General features: G+C 39.2%; 1 protein-coding gene across 5 annotated transcripts in view; it reads left to right on the forward strand.

Annotated features, from left to right (window-relative positions):
• DIP2C (DIP2 acetate--CoA ligase C (putative)) overlaps positions 1 to 17,172 on the forward strand; it is a 370,070-nt gene extending 352,898 nt beyond the window's left edge. For all 5 annotated transcript variants that reach the window (XM_060683680.2, XM_060683684.2, XM_060683695.2 and 2 more), the window contains 6 exons: positions 2,329 to 2,390; positions 5,757 to 5,814; positions 7,001 to 7,075; positions 7,599 to 7,773; positions 11,061 to 11,184; positions 13,396 to 17,172. In XM_060683680.2, the coding sequence (XP_060539663.1) occupies positions 2,329 to 2,390; positions 5,757 to 5,814; positions 7,001 to 7,075; positions 7,599 to 7,773; positions 11,061 to 11,184; positions 13,396 to 13,648 (747 nt within the window). In that variant the 3' untranslated portion in view covers positions 13,649 to 17,172. The remainder of the gene's footprint in view (positions 1 to 2,328; positions 2,391 to 5,756; positions 5,815 to 7,000; positions 7,076 to 7,598; positions 7,774 to 11,060; positions 11,185 to 13,395) is intronic.
• The last annotated feature ends 268 nt before the right edge of the window (positions 17,173 to 17,440 follow it).

Genomic DNA, 17,440 nt, shown 5'->3' on the forward strand with positions numbered 1-17,440 from the left:
AAAAAATTTGAAACCCACCACTGGTTTGAACTTTATAAACTGCTTCTGGTCAATCATGAAAACAGTTCCTAATGTAATACAGGTAGTCCTTGACTTACAAAAAAGGTCATTTAGTGACGATTCAACAATGCAAGGGCACTGAAAAATGTGACTTATCGCTGTTTTTCACAGTGACGATCTTTGAAGCATCTCCATGATCTTGTGATCAAAATTCAGATGCTTGGCAACTGGTTCGTATTTATGACCACTGCTGTGTCCCAGGGTCATGGGTCAACCGGGTTGCTGACTTATCAACTGCAGTAATTCACTTAACAACTGTGGCAAGAAAGGTTGTAAAATGAGGCAAAACTCACTTAAATGTCTCATTTAACAACAGAAAGTTGGGTTCGGTTGTGGTCATAAGTTGAGGACTACCTGTATTTATAGAGTGCTTCTTTCCTACTCTTCCTCTTTTTAAATAATGGTCGTGAGCTTCTCAACTCTGAGCACTAGTCTGTTAGTCTGCAACTGAGTATATTAGTACATTGACAGCTGTGCTGAACCCCTGGATGCCAACACAAGAATATAATGTGTTGACATTATGCCAAGTTGCCTAGTGATGCCCTTCTATAATTTTCTCTTGCCCTCCTTGCCCTTCTCTTGGTGATGGGATGCTGGTCAATGTTTAGTACATTTTTTTTAGATGCCTCCTGCTTTCCTTAGCATAGAACCTGGTTTTTTAAAAAAGGAGTGCCAAGAAATAAAGTGCCAAAAAACAGCCTCGAAACTCAAGAATCCAAGCACAATGTCCATTCTTCTTCAACATTGTACTTTATTTTTGTAGATGTCCCGTAGACATCTACAAAACATTTGTAGATAGTTCATCATTTCTTTATTGTCCGACTTTCCTTCAGGAGCTCAAGGCAGTACATATAACATCCTCTCCAATTTTTCCCCACCGTAACAATTGAACTGAGAAAGAGTAACTAAGCTGAAGTCATCCTGCGAGCATCTGTGGCTGAGAGCAAACCTGAAGCTGTAACATCAAACCAGCTCTCATTATAATAGCTGTCTCCTCTTTAGGCATATCCAGATTTAGGAGTTTCTATCAACAAAGTATATGCTGTAAACGAACCAATAAGAATGTGCCTTTCTTTAAACTGGTTAAACATTTTTAACCAGTTGCACAGGACAGGTTGGGCACTTTAAGTCTTAAAACATCTCCAAACATGTGATGTGGTTTTGCAGTACCAGTGTTGCAGTAGAACCCAAAGGCAGTTAGAAAGCAATGTGGTTTAACGCATCTGGTTTCTAATTGAAATAATCTGTCCTGGGTTGCATTGTATAGTACTGAGCTCAAATCACCATGCTTTAGTTTTTCTTTTTAATTGCACTGAGGTGCAAGTCCTTCTTGCGCTACTTCACATAATATACTAAGCCAGTTTGTTCATTCGCCGTGGTGGTGCAGTGATTAGAGTGCAGTACTGCATGCTATTTCTGCTGCCTGCCAGCTGCCTGCAATTTGGCAGTTCAAAACCCGCCAGGCTCAAGGTTGATTCCGCCTTCCATCCTTCTGAGGTGGGTACAATGACAACCCAAATTGTTGGGGGGCAATATGCTGACTCTTTAAACCACTTAGAGAGGGCTGTAAAGCAGTGTAAAGCGGTATATAAGTCTAAGTGCTATTGCACTCAGTGTAAATTCAGTCTGTGTAATTTGTAAACCATGCTTTTGGCTTGTGTGATCCCAGGCAACAAACTATGGTTCAATGTAGCGTGTGAACCCAGTCTCTGCATAAAAAGAAGCCTTCGGTAAAGACCATATGCATACGTTCATAGAAATAATTACCATATCTGGGTGAAATGGCCATGAACAAATTAGTGCGCTGTTTTTTAAAATATAATATGTTTTGAAGTAACAGAATAATTGGTTATGATCCTCATTTTCTATATGTTGGTATCAAATATCTTGCTTTAGAACATTTTCAACTTTACATAAAGCTCTTGCATCTGTGTCTCAGGAAATTTAATCTTGAACCTTTGCGGGCTGTGTTGTCTTCAGCCAATTCTGTTTCTTTAGAATTTGCCAAACCTGGAAAACTCCTTATTTTTCCATTGAGGCTCATTTTCAGGAAGGTGAGCAACTAGAAATTATGCTTGCAATAAAGAAGCCAAGGAAGAGATTATTAGATCTCCACATACATACACATACGTAGCCTACTAATGTGTTCCTTGTTTTTTTTACCATGACAGTATAACAGATTTGCTCTTTTAAAATTGTAATAATAATTAAAATGTACAAACAAAAACAGCCTATTATTTCAGAAGCTAACTGAAAGTTTTTTTACAGGGAACATCTGGGCCAGACCCAACCACTGTGTATGTTGACATGAGGGCTCTCAGACATGACAGGTATAAGTTTTACTTTAATTTTGCAAAATTCATACCAGAAGATAAGAAATATTACTACCTTGTTTCTCCAAAAAGAAAGCCGGGTGTTATTTTCTTTTGACCCTCGAAAAAACGGCTAGGGCTTCTTTTCGGAGGGTTCTCATTATTGATTCACTTCGCAGTGGTGGCACCAACAGCCCTGCCCAGCAGAAGCCCGCTGCTGATCCACTTCTGCGGCCACTTGCACGCATCGCCCCGGCCTCCATTTCACCTTCAGATGCCTTCAGCAAGCGGCCACAGAAGAAGGCGAGGTAGGGGTCGGAGTGTGCGAGGCCTGTTAAGTAAGGCAGCTCCACACACCCCATCCCCACCCTAGCTTATTTTCACCTATGTGCCTCGCCCCACCCCTTGCATCCTGGGGTGGGTGGGGCCTTAATTCGGGCTAATTTTGTGGATGGGGCTTAATTTGATTGCATGCAAGCCTGATAGGGCTTCTTTTCAAGGTGGGTCATCTTTTTGAAGAAACACGGTACACGTTATTCACATAAGTGTAAAAGGCATATATTTTTTAAAATATAGCAAAAGAAAAGAATGCAGTTACTTGAAAGAACTGAATTTCCAGATGGCGTTTCTACATTATTAAATTAAAAATACATTGGTTCATCATAGTCCTTTTGCATAATTTGTAATAACTATCCATATTCGGGGGGAAAGAGTATCACTCTGGGGGTAGTTAGTAGACTAAGAGAAGATTCTACCTTTCCATGTGGTATTCCTGCTACTTTTTCTTCCTCTTTTAATCTCTTAATGATCATTTTTGGTATAACTGTGATTATTGTTATCACTGTTTTATCTTTCTAATGTTTTTGGTTTTAATGTTTGCAAGTCAGAAATGCCTCCAGCTAAAATGTGCAGCACATAAATCCAATAAATAAATAAATACATATTCCTACCTTCTTTCTTCCTATATCTATGAGCATCCCATAGTATGGCCAATGCCCCTTACAGCTGCTTCTCAGCCTCTTTTATAAATCCAAGCAAATGCAAATTCTACTGTTGGAATGACATTTGCAACAACAGGTGCAGTGAAAGCTGTTGAAATTGTAGCCTTCATTTTCATGGGCACCTCTGACCAATATGTGGTGATGTAAGAGGAGATATTTGGAACTTGGATGAATAAACCTTTTGTGGATGAATATGCTTTTTAAAAACAAAATATGCAGTCTTCCTTGTGATTATGTTTGTCTGTAGAACCTAAATAGGAGTTGTTGGAGAGACCTTATTAGAAGAACAAAACAACTTTTGATGGTCTCTTGCTTTTCTGTACAGAACTAATTGGAAGGTTTAGCTGTTTGCTCTGTTCTCATTGGAAAATTAGCACTGGTTTGATGCCAAGTGGATACAGTTCAGAGAAAGGCTTAGAATAGGGATTCAAAGGGGGAAAGGGGCTTCAGAATACAGGAGAAAAATGGCTATTCCTGGTTAATGACAGATGCTACCTGTGCACTCGTTTGCTCCCAAAAGCACTTGAATCCAAAACACTACACGACAGTTCTATATTTATTTTTTTTACATTTATATACAAATTTATATTAGTGTATTTCTTGATTGTTTTAAAAAATGTGGGATCATCTCTTCTTAGCCTCTGTTCTGCAAATCTCTCAGGCCAGTGTCGAATGCAGTCCCAGGTGGTACAATGAAATGAGTACTGAATTCAGTCTCAGTTGAAACACAAAGCTCAGGGACTTGACCATGAGGAGCACTACCTCTTCAGTCTAGTTGCTGTTTGTAACCTCCTACATACAATCTTTAGCTTTTGTAGGGGAAGCGTGCTATGCTACATAAATAATAATTATTTAATGAATAGTTATTAAAACCAGTCTATCGTTTTTCAAAGGGATAGCGGGGATGACAAAGAAAAGCCAATGTTCGGATTGACCTGTTTGAGAAATTGCTGCTTTGAAGGAGTATATAAATATAAATTACTCTTTTTATTCCTCTTTTTCTGGCTCCGATGTACAAAAGCTACATATGCTACAAGGTCAGGAAGCAATTTCACATAGATTAATAGTCTATCCTAGCAAAAGAATTGAGCAGCTCTAGATGCAGCTGAGGTACAGTGAAAAAAATAGCAGCAGCAACAACTGTTCTTTTGTCAAGTGCTCTGTTCTTTTAGGTCTACCCTTCCTTGACCTGCTCCATCTTCTCCCTGCAAAGTCTTACCTGTAGAAGCTGATTTCAGTTTTTTTCAAGCTAAGAGCTGTCATTGGCTTTCCATAATTAGGCAGAACCAGGGAAGAGCATGAAACAAGGGCAAAGCCAAAACTGTATTTCACTTAAATGTATTAAACAAATTTTAATGTAATGCTGTTAATATTCTTCCCAGTGTATTTAATAATGCCCTCTTCTCTCTTTAGAAATAACAATGTAGTGCAATATTTTAACTATCTTGAGCACCTCAGTCAGAGGAATCTACATAGCCCAGTGTTTTTTATCTTGTTAACTTAAAGATCTGTTGATCATTCTGGGGACTGAAGTTGACAAGTCTTAAAAGTTGCCAAAGTTGAGAAATATTTGAGTTAGCCGTTTCTCAAGATCTCAGCTTGAACAGAAAGCAATTTTGCTTGGCTTGTTAAGGTTGAGGGGTTTTTTTTAGCAGGTGCATTGCATGCAACATAAAAAGAGGTCATGCTCTAAATTGTGTGGTTGTGTGTTCCATGTTGACTTTTTGCACCCATAGACATCATAGGCAACCATTTTCTCACTTTTGCTAACTGCCTGTGCGGGATCTGACAAAGATCTGTTTTCTTAACTGATAAATGAGAGGTGCACAGTAGGAGCTCTGTAGTTCTGAATGTAACCTGATGTTGAAGGTTTTCTAGGACACCTACTTAGAAAGAAGTAAGGACAATGAACTATGCCAACCCAGAAGTGCCAGAGACTGAACACAGATTGCCTCTGAACAAAAGGAGGAAAGAACTTGAATGTATGCAAACACACAAACACACACCATGGGAAGCTGTCTCTGGGCACAATGGTCCTACCAATTCTGTTTCCTGCTAGTTAAATTGACCTGCTTTAAATTTAAATAACATCCTTGATCACAATACAAGGTTGTTGGGCTTATGCATAAATTGGGATTTCAATCAGGGCATCCTGATTTAAAAGTAATTCAAGTTGTGTCCAGTAGCCCTTTCCAGTAAGCAGGAGGGGGACTGCAGTTTATTTCTTTTTTTTTAAGCTAGTCTCCCCTTTAGCAAATAGAAAGCAATTGGGCAAACTAACAAGGGCTGAAATTCAGGTATTTAAGAGGTGTAACTGTGCATGCGCATCTGGTGTTGCAGTTTTTGTTCATTCATAATTCTCTATATTTTTTTTTATTTTCAGAGTGCGTTTAGTAGAAAGAGGGTCTCCCCATAGTTTGCCTCTCATGGAATCAGGAAAGGTAAAAATATAAAAATTCTTAACCATCTGAATGGAGTGATTAAACAAATATTTTAAGGGGGATATATGCATGCAGATATATGATTATTTACACTGAGAACTTGCAGAGTCATGCATATTATCAACTTCTAGAAACCTAGGATTCTGAAATGAGTGTATTCATTATGGTTTCCTGCTATTAAAGATCAATATTTCCAGTTATTTGATGGTGTTTCAAGCACGCCTTTAGTCTTCCCAGGGTTAAATCTAAATCACCTGGACTTCCTCAACTTGGAAAAATTATTTATATCAAAGCTTTTCATCCATTTGTATCAATATTATCTGTATCACATGTGGACAAACTATGCTCTGAAAGACACATGCAACTCTAGAGGTTTACTGTATCCTGCTTTTCTTTTCCTATTATTCCACAAAGAAAGTGCCCATTTTTCTCAACTCTCCATGGTAGAAAAGCTGAATGAAACGGTGTGAAAGATAAAATGTATGAATGAGAGGAAGGAAACTTTGCAACTGGGAAGAAATGTGAATGAAAGGATGTAGGTGGAAATGTGAGAATGGAGATCAATAGATATGTAGGGTGTAGAAGAAAGAAAGATGCTATGTAGCTTTGGTCTTCCTGAGGCAATAGATACATTGCAATGGATGTGTGTGTGTGAGAGAGAAAATATATGGAAAGCAAAATGATTGGATGATTAGGAATTAACAGAAAATTTGGGATTTGGAACTGATCTCCATGATTCTCCTCACCATCGCTCCACATTTTGGAAAGAATGTGCATCTGAGCTCCGTAAGACTCCTCTCTGGTCTATGCTAATTGGCAATAATTCCTGAGGGAACTCATTGTAAGAAATTGTATTTGGTTCCTTATATATGCAGAATACGTGCTTACCATATGCTTTTCAGATCATTAGCACTGCTGGTGGTCATGATTTTGGGCACAAATGAAAACACCAAGACTGATGAGTCATCCTCCTTAGTGAAGAGCTAATTCACAATAATGAATTTACAAAGCTTGAGTATGGTGTCACTTTCCTCGGAGAAATTGCACCCACCTCTTTCCTTTTGGGAAGCCTGCTGTGTTTCTTAAAGATTTTCAGAAATGAGGTGGGGAAGTTTTGTTGTTGTGTGAAACAATATAGACACAACCTGGCTCTTGACCAAATATGACTCATTTTGTCTTTCAATAGATCCTCCCCGGCGTTCGTATCATTATTGCTAATCCAGAAACAAAGGGCCCCCTTGGTGACTCTCATCTTGGAGAGGTAAGTCCCACACTGTGCCAAGGTTAGGGCCAAATGAGAGGAGTTATTACAGATCAACTCCTTTTTCTCATAGCATTATTTGGGCAGCCTAATCTAGCAGGTGATATATCGCACAGCTTAATGAATGTGTGCGGAATTAATGATGCAGTATCTACTTTGCATTGTCATACAACACCTGTTGTACATGCAACCCATAGTTGCAGATGAACGCATGATTTTTGACAGTACTCACCCACTTCAACGGTTGTTGTTGGTTTGCTGTTTTTACTGCTGCTTTTTTAAGTTCTGCCTGAATTCATGTGATGTGTTAGGGGAAATGCCAAATTTTGCAAGATGTGTTAATCTTGAAAAACCATAATCATTGGGATCCAATGGCTACTAGTGATTCTCAAACCTTAACATCTGAAAGTAAATTGATGTTCCTGTTAATGAAGGCCTCTCATGGAAAGACCAAAGGTTTAAAACCTTTTGAAACAAAAGAAGCTTTCCTGCAATTAAAACATATTTGTTCCTGTTTCACAAGATATGGGTTCACAGTGCCCACAACGCCAGTGGATATTTTACAATCTATGGTGATGAATCCCTACAATCAGATCATTTTAACTCAAGACTGAGTTTTGGAGACACACAAACTATCTGGGCACGAACTGGCTACCTGGGATTCTTGAGGAGGACAGAACTTACAGATGCAAATGGAGGTAGGCTTTTTGGTTAAGTTTTGAAAATGACATACCCAGCGCAGCCTTTGGGGAGTGTACATAGTTGGAGTACATTATGCAATATTTTCTCAGCAGTTCTGTTGTTTACGTCAACCATGCCTGGGCTATAGAAAGGATTAGAAGGATGATATGCTTTGGCTAGAAGAAGTTACTTTACACAGACCCTCTTTTGCAGGGGTGTCAAACTCAAGGCCCATGGGCCGGATCTAGCCCGCAGGGTGCTTAGATATGGCCTGTGGAGCTGGCCTGGAAATAGTAAAGGACTGGCTCACAGTGCTTCTGCTAGCAAAAAAGTGGGGGGGCACACATGGCCCTCCTACACCCCATTTTCGGCCTTGAGGGTTATCTTATAATGAGAGTGAGGGAGGGTCTCAAGGAAGCCCTGCCTTAGCACTTGGCCACCACAGGTGCCCCTCCCTGACATGAGTCTCGTGTCATGCCCACCCCAGCCATGCCCACCCCCAGCCACACACCCTGCCGGCCCTCCGAGGTCAAACACAACCCTGATGCAGCCCTCAATGAAATCAAGTTTGACACCCCTGGTATTTTGCATCCCTATCAACCCTTCTGATGTGCAAAGGTATATTATCTAAGTTTTATTTTACATGCCTTCCTAGAATTGCTCCCAAAATTGTAATTTTATTATCTTGGACAGTAATAATATTAACTATACTAAATCTTCATTAAATATAAAAGCAAAGCAAATTGCTTTCCTGGCCACATTTACGTTGATCCAGAGTTTCACTCCCCAGTGTGGGCCTCATAAATCACACTGGCCTTCTGTAGTGTAACGCAGTGGCCCCCAACCTTTTGAGCACCAGGGGCCGGTTCTGTAGAGGCAGGTTTTTCCATGGGCCTGAGAGGACGTGGTTTCGCATGCTGCCCACATCCATGAATGGGGCTTCGCTTGTTTGTGCGGACCAGTTTCTGCCATGCCATAGACCAGTGCCGATCCATGGACGAGGGGTTGGGGACCTCTGGTGTAAAGGCTAAAACAAGCACAACAGGCATAGCACAGTTAATCCCTCTCCTTCCAAAACAAAAAAATAGAAATCATGGCTCATCCAAAAGTGTGACATAGTTCCGTCCATATTCCATTTCCACCAGAAGATCGGCAGTTCTGAGAAAGAGACTCCAGAAGCAATTCTAAATCTTCAACACACTAAAAGGGAATTAAATGTGGGTGCTACCTAGCAAAAGGTTGCCTATTCCAAATGAGTGACATATAGAATTTAGTTTAACATCTCATTTGAGGATGAAGGTGTATACATGAATCCTGATTATCTATAAATGATATAATTTGCAGCATTTTTGTCACTTTAGGTCATGATGTCATTACATTTGACTTGAATGAGTTGGACTATTGTGGATTGTGTGAAATTTGTGATTTTGAGGTGATCTTTGGAGGAAACGTTTGTGTGTTTCATCTAAATTGGATAAACAGAGATCCATTTACCGTATCTCAAATGCACTTTCTTTTTAGTGAATGGGACAATTGTCTAGCGTGTTTCCCTGAAAATAAGACCTGGTTATATATAAGACATCCCCTCGAAAATATATATGCACTTATTTTCAAAGGGATGTCTTTCACTGACTCACCTCACTTGTGCCTGTCACCCCGGTCTCCTTTTCTCTGTCAGAGGCCTTCAGGAATTTCTTCTGCAGCCAGCAAGGCTTTCCTGAAGGACTCTGCAGATGATAACAGAGCTCCGGATCGATCCAGAGCTCCGTTGTCAGCTGTAGAGACTTTCAGGAAACGCTTGCCGGCTGCAGAAGAAGTGGGCCGGCAAGGCAGGGATGTGCGAGGCCTGGCTGCAACTGTCCAAAGGTAAGTAGTAGGGCAGCTCCATCGCCCCCTGCCGCCAATACTAGCTAAATTTTTACCCATGCGCCGTGCCCTACCCTATGCACCCCAGAGTGGGCAGGGTCTTAATTAGGGCTTTTAGGGTAGGGCTCATATTGGGCACACATGTAAAAAATTAACTTTTCAGAAAGTGGTATTAATATCAGATTTTTTGATAATTCACATGTTAGCGTGGGTATTTGCATCTCTGTTTAATTATTTAATTATTTAATTACTAATACCATTTAAAAATGGAAGCATCAAATTAAATAATTGGTGTGTGTGCGTGTACATGTGTTGATGTATCACACACTGATAATTGACCAGAAGTTAATACAAGGGGCTATCTTTTCATGACCCCAGAAATCAGAAACATTTAAGATCACCCACTAGTCTAGAGCCCCAGTCTTGATGGCAAAATCAGTTTTCAAAGTTTTATTATCTGTAATTATTTCTTATTTCATTTTATTATTGATGGTCCTGCTTAAACCTGGTTAGAATGGCTCAGTGGTTAAGACACTGGGCTTGTCAGTGATAGCCTGGGTTTGAGACCAGAGTGTTGCCCGACGGGATCAGTGCTGTCTTTGCCTAGCTTCAGCTCACCCACTGTAGCTCCTGTCCACCTAGCAGTTTGAAAGCTTGCAAATTAGAGTAGATAAATGGGTACCACCTCGCTGGGAAGGTAAGCACTCCATGGCATCATGCTGGCCACATGATTGCGGAAATGGCTTCAGACAGCGCTGGCTCAATGGCTTTGAAATGGAGATGGGTATTACCCCATATAATAAGTAATGGCTAGCAGAATAAAATCCGCAGGGACTCCTTTCCATTCCTTCCTGCTTAAACTTCAACTAATCTTATATGAGATTATTATAAATTTATTTTATTTTTTTAGCTATTCTATGGCCCATATCAATCTTCTTTAAGAAAATATGTCAAGAAGAAGGAGTGGGGGAGGAAATAAATACAACACCGTTTTAATTGCTCTTTCTGTATTAATCAAGTGCCTTTTACCATGTTTCCCCGAAAATAAGACTCTATCTTATATTTTTTTTGAACCCTAAAATAAGCGTTTGGCCTTATTGCCATGCACTCAAAAGCCCGATTGGGCTTATTATCAGGGGATGTCTTATTTTGGGGGAAACAGGGTATTTTTAAAAAGTTGTATATTTCACCTTTATTATGTAATCTTGAAATCATGTATAAGAAATTGAAACAGAAACCAACTTCCCCCACTCATAACACAAAGAAATTCTCCAGAGAGGTTGAGACTACAGTTCCCAGAATTCCAAGCCAGATTGGGAAAAGCTTTTCCTAAAGAAAACAACTGTAAATTCAGTGTTAGATCATTCTATTAGCACTGCCACTGGTGATTTTGTATAATGAACCATTTCTGTTTTTCTTTTTCCTCTTATGGTGTCAGAACGACACGATGCACTTTACGTAGTAGGTGCATTAGATGAAGCCATGGAACTGCGAGGAATGCGGTATCATCCCATAGATATAGAGACATCAGTGATTAGAGCACACAAAAGCATTACGGAATGGTAAGTACTGGGTAATGGTTTCGCTGTGTGAATACGTGCATTTGTTTGAACAATGCCACACCAGTGGTGGGTTCCTCCCAGTTTGGTCCGGTTCGGCCGAGCCGGTAGCGGTGACGATATGACATCACCGAACCGGTTCCCCCCCCCACGTTATTCTAACCTTTTATTTGGCCCCACCCCCAATCTATTGCTGCCTCCTGAGTCCCAGCTGATGACTAGAGGGAAAAAAACTGTTTAAACTATTGACGCGGGGCTTCAAAGGGCCGTCCTACAGCTGATCAGTGTTAAAAGCAAACAAATGAGTTGGGTCGTAAGTGCGAGGACTGATCGTAAGTGCAAGGACCTTCCAGAAATGACTCTGACCAGCTAGCAACGCCCACCTAGTCACATGACCTCCAAGCCACACCCACAAAATAAGCCACGCCCACAGAACCGGTAGTAAAAAAAATTAGAACCCACCCCTGTGCCACACCTCTTTGGACTGGGTACAAATTCACTTGGATCATGTTCTTTCGCACCACTTGCATTTTTTTGCTTGACATTCTTATTTTTTTGTTAGTTGCTCAACATCGCATTTGTAGGTTGGGCAGCCATGTTATTCATTGAATGAATGAAATCAGTGTGTTAGTCAATGATGAGTGTACCAAAAAGTCATTTGGGTTATTCAGAAGAGTAGAAAATGCCCACAGGATTGGTGATTTAAACAGCTCATCAAAGTTTCGGGAACCAGGAATATATTTATTTTTCATTTGCATTCAAGACTTGCACATTTTCCCCAAAGAGACATTTAGGGACAATTCCATTAAAGAAAATAGCCACCATGAGCTCTGAATTACAGATTAAACAAATTGGTTTACATTTTAGCATGAACTGATGAATTCAACACCTATGTTGCTTTTTCTTTTTTTCTTTATTAATGAAAGATGGGAAACAGTTTATCAAACCAAATAAGGTAATAGAATCACAAATATAAACACCACCAATGGCATTAATTTTTTTTAAACGGCAAGCAATAGTTTGTGTGTGTGTGTGTGTATTGCTTGCTCTTTAAAAACATTAATGTCAAAGAAGTGTTTATATTGTATTACTGTACATACAGTAATTTACTGTATTTTTCGCTCCATAAGATGCACTTCCCCAGTGGGTGGAAATGTCTGTGCGTCTTATGGAGTGAATATCGCAGCCGGGCTATGATGGCTGGGACCTTTTACAGTGCTGAACCCCACCAGAGTGCAGGAGTCAATAGGCAGAGCTGGCACATGAGAGGACACCTATTTGTGGTCCTCTCAGGCTCCGCCTCCTGCCCTCACTACACTGCTGCTCTATATTCGACGCTCCATATTCACAGTGAGACAGTGCTCCATATTCATTTTTTTTTTCTTGTTTTCCTCCTCTAAACCTAGGTGCATCTTATGGTCAGGTGCATCTTATAGTGCAAAAAATACGGTGTGTGTATATGTGTGTGTGTGTGTATATATATATATATAGGCTGGTGTTCTCGGCTTCGTGCTTCCAGGAACAAACTTCCAGGAGCAAACTTGAATATGACGAATAAGACTTCGTCAAAACGTCGCCAAGACACTTCCAATTTTACGTGGGAGAAGACCCGAATAACCAAAGACCTACATACAAACACCCGCGAAAACCTGAGAAAACATATATATATATATATATGTCTTCTTACGTTTTCGCGGGTGTGTATATGCAAAAAATTAAAATCTCGGGTGTTTTCCCGCGTCATGTTAAATAAGTTGGTTAAAATGTTTAAAATTCTGGTTAAACTCCTAGCTTAAAATCTTCTAAAAATTTAATTTTTTGCATATATATATATGTGTGTGTGTGTGTGTGTGTGTGTGTGTGTGTGTGTGTGTGTGTGTGTGTTTCTTCTAGCCAAATATATATATATATATATATATATATATATATATATATATATATATATATATTTATTTATTTATTTCTGGAATATAGATATAGAAATGGATGGCATTGAACAGCTCCAGGAAATTTAACAAAACTGATTAACAATCCTCTTCTCTGCCCCTCTATAAAAACAGATCCATTTCCAAGTTGATGTAGACATGTATTGTCAATACATTTTTACAGGGTTAGAATTATCCTTCCCAATAGTGCAATAATTATGTTGGCTCTCTCTTTCTCCTCTTCCCATGCATGGAGTGTATTGATATAATTTTCCCCATCACCTTCCAGCGCGGTGTTTACCTGGACAAATTTGTTGGTTGTTGTCGTTGAACTGGATGGATCAGAGCAAGAAGCCTTAGACCTGGTTCCTTTGGTCACCAATGTGGTCCTGGAGGAACACTATCTGATTGTTGGGGTCGTGGTGGTGGTAGACGTTGGAGTCATCCCTATCAACTCCCGTGGAGAGAAGCAGCGAATGCACCTACGAGATGGATTTTTGGCAGACCAGTTAGATCCGATCTATGTGGCCTATAATATGTAGTCTTATATCTTTAAGGTTTCCCATGGACTGGACTCTAGATGTATAAAACACTTTTTTTATGTACACTAAACAATGTACAAGTAACGGTCTTCAGAATGGAACTCTTTCTCTTAGGACTTATTGAAGTACCCATTATTGGCAGGACATAAAAATGTGAAATGTGTTTCTTTTACCACTACATTTTAGCACAGAAGGACTTTGGGGTACTGCCTTCGGTTTGTTGGAAAGCCCATTACTAGACTTTTTAAAATAAGATTATTTTTTGCTTATTGGGATGAATACTGCTTTCTAAGTAATAGGCTTTGTATCTTATGTTAAACTGAACTTGCTATTTTTTTTTTTTTAATCTGCCCCCACCTAGCCATTCACCCACACATGGATATTTTTGAACAGCTCATGATATGATTGAATTGTTTTGGTTTGCTTCTTTTTAAAAAATGTCTGTATAAAATCAAACTTTTCTCACTATGGCCCCATTACTAATTTTAAGCCGTTTTCTATTCCATTCACCTAGGAAGCTACACTGAGGTACGAGAAAAAATACTCAAAACAGCACCTTCTCAAATTAGAATTTTTAACAGCTTTCTCTCCTGGAAATGCTGAAGTTCAGAGGTAAAAAAAGAAAAAAAGCCTTTGATTATTAGTGTTAGAATGAACAAATCTTTATAAATAAGGTGTATTTCGGCAATGAACTTGCAGATATCTTTGTACTAAACTAAAAAGATAAAATAAGTTAACTACTTCTGTAATTATGTACAAAACCTTTAATTTATTTTGATCTCTTTAGAAGTATAAAAGAGAAACATTCAAGAATATTAAACTCTTGCAGTGTTTGCTAATATAAAAACAAAAGGTTGTATTATCTTGAGTGGATAGTATCACATCAAAAATATATATATATGAAATATGAATTCACTAATGACAAAAAAAGTCATAAAGTTTTAAAAAGATGCAGTACTCATCACTTGCATGGTGTCTCTTTTCCCACTGTAGATAATGAACATTATTCACAAACATTTAGGGGGAAAACAGCAGTTCTCGATTGCTCAGTGTCCCCACCTAAAAGAATCTTCCATATACCAGCAGATACAAATTTGTTTGCTGCCGCTTGCAAGGCAGTGAGTTGATTTCAAGGTCGCAGACTTCTTGTCTTGCTCAGTCCGAGAGCAAGAGGTTAAGCAGTCCCTTTAGGAGCCTGGGGTGAGTGTCCCCTGCCCATCCAACTCTCCCAGCTGGCTGTTCCCCCAAACTTGCTTTAGCTCCCCACAAGGGCCCTGCTTTTTCCTCCACCATCCTTTTCCTCCGATGGTGCTGCAGTTCTCAAGAGGGAAGGCTGAATTGGAAGGGCCGTAAAGTCTTGGCAAGTCTCTTGGGAAGAGCCGAGGCGACAGGATGCCCCCTGGCAGGACAACTAAACCAGGACAGAACCTGCTTATCATGACTCTTCCCAGAGCAGATCGACTTGTGTCCAAAGACTTGGAACAGTGCACTACAAAGAATACTATTCTTTACCATCGAGGTGACCATAAATGTTGGCATGTATGTTGATACACTTTCTTAGATGTTAGAAAAGGCAGGTTTGAAGTATAGCACTGTTTTCCTTAGCCACATAATATTGTTGCACAATAATTGTCATTTTTTTTTTCTTTTCAAGTTCAACTTTCGTTTTTGTTAATACTTTTTAATGGGTTTTTTTTTCCTTGTGGTAAGGACAATTTTTGTTAGCTTTTTGATGGTCGTTTTGCACAAGGGTTGGTTTTTTGTTTTTGTTTTTTGTTTCATTTTTTGTAAAAAGAAAAGAAAAGAAAGGCGTTTCTGCTGTCTGGTTTAACTTGGGAAAGGAGAGAGTCCATCTATTTAACACTTTGTAGAAAGTTGTTGCTTTGAAAAAAATATCTTATTTGTTATTGGACAATAACCAGAAACCCTCTTGATTTGGCCTAGCTTAGTGCACCTGCTAACGTTTGTCAAACTGAGGGACTGAAATTCAAATGTTGTGATGCAATCCTTCCATCTGCCAATAGAGCAAGAAGCGAAGGGAACAAAACCACATATCCCAAGCTTGCCTCTCTCTTCTCCCACCCTTCCCTCTTGCTCTGATTTTTGCCATTTTTAAATCTCTTCAGGTAAATGGACCGCCTGTCCCATTTCTGGTTTTCTCCTTGTCTTCTTTGCTGATTTCATTTTCCTTTAGTAATCCCCAGGTCAACCCATGCTTGATGAGAAGATGAAGATTAACCAGGAAGAAGAACAGCTTTTTTTTTAATTTGTTTTTTTTTTTACAGGTTCGGAATAATTGCTTAACTTCCATTGAAATTTGCATGCGTAACAGAGTTATAGGATAAACACCTCGGGATCCTTATATCTCGCATAGAATGGAATTGTTTTGATGCACCTTTGCAGGTTTCCTTTGGTTCCGGTCAATCCTCTTTTTGTTTTCTTCTTTAATAGATGGGAGTACTTAAAAGGAATGGTTTGTAGCCTCCGTGTACAATACAGAGTATTTCATGATTCTTTTTTTGCATTTTAAGTTTCAGATGAACTTTTTCTAGATTTTCTTTGCCCTATGAATATTTCTCATGTCCCAAAGGCCTCTGGATAGGGAAGAGTTCTGCCACATTGTTCTGTGTGGGGCCATCAAAAATACAATCTGTTTGTAGAACGTCAAGTTGCTACAAAGTTCACACGACTTGATCATGAGCCTAACTGCCATGTATGAACTAACATGTGACATCGCTGCTACCGCTGACACAAATCCAGCTGTCGCTTTGCAACCGCCTCTCTTTTAACCTTCACTTAAGACAACTTTCCACTCCTGGGGAAGCGTGAAGGACTGCAACGCAGTCGTACAGCACCGTTAAATCACTGATCGCTTCGGCAACCTGCCGGTCGTTTCAACTCTTAAAAAAATTAGGACAGTAAATGTAAACTGAATATCCTAGTTTTGTCATGCAAGTGAAGAGAAAAAAAAAACATATGTAACCATCAGATTCAGCAATAAGGAAAGATTGCTCTGTATTAGAAATTGTACTGTAGATAAACCATTCATGAGAATGTATAAACTGTTTGTCTTGTGAACTTGTGCTTTTGAAGTCAGACAAAATCATGTAATCAACCTGATGGACACCTGAAAAGAAAGAGAAAAAAAAAAAAACAATCCCGAACAGGCAAATGAAGGAGGAGGGTTCACAGTGAACATTGAAACACAAAACTAAGCAACAGGAGCAGATTCTTCATGGTGCTCGTTTATTATATATATTTAATCCTGCTTGACACTTTACCCAAGGGGAAACTGTCCCTTTTATCAGTTGAATGTTAGCAGCGTTATTTCATAGAGTGTGGTGACTGGTTAGAGACATCCATGTAACTCAGCCAATCACAGTTCCAAAAAAAAAAAATTTTATGTGCAAACAGCAACCTTCTTGTATGTTAAAACACCAGTACGCTTTGTACATCTGTGATAACGCCTGTTTTATATTCAAATGAACGAATAAAAGCTTTTATTTTTGTTGCTCTGAAAAGAATTGGGTGTTTTGTTTTGTTTTTTGTTGGTTTGTTTAATGACCAAAATGGTTCTTTCGGGTTTTTTTTAAAGAATTTCCAGAGTTTTCTCGCACCATATATATTTTTCTGTTGTTTTATAAAGTGCAACTTTTAGTTGTCTTGAAGTCATTTCACATGTGATAAGTATATCCCAAAAGCAAATATCTGATTTATAGGTAACAAATATAGGCTGGATTGATGCACTGTATTTTAATTGTGCATTTAAGATAGATTCATGACCCAGACAGA

This window comes from Pantherophis guttatus, chromosome 4 (genome assembly GCF_059756535.1).
Source record: "Pantherophis guttatus breed Tessera chromosome 4, ASM5975653v1, whole genome shotgun sequence".
Taxonomy (NCBI): Eukaryota; Metazoa; Chordata; class Lepidosauria; order Squamata; family Colubridae; genus Pantherophis; species Pantherophis guttatus.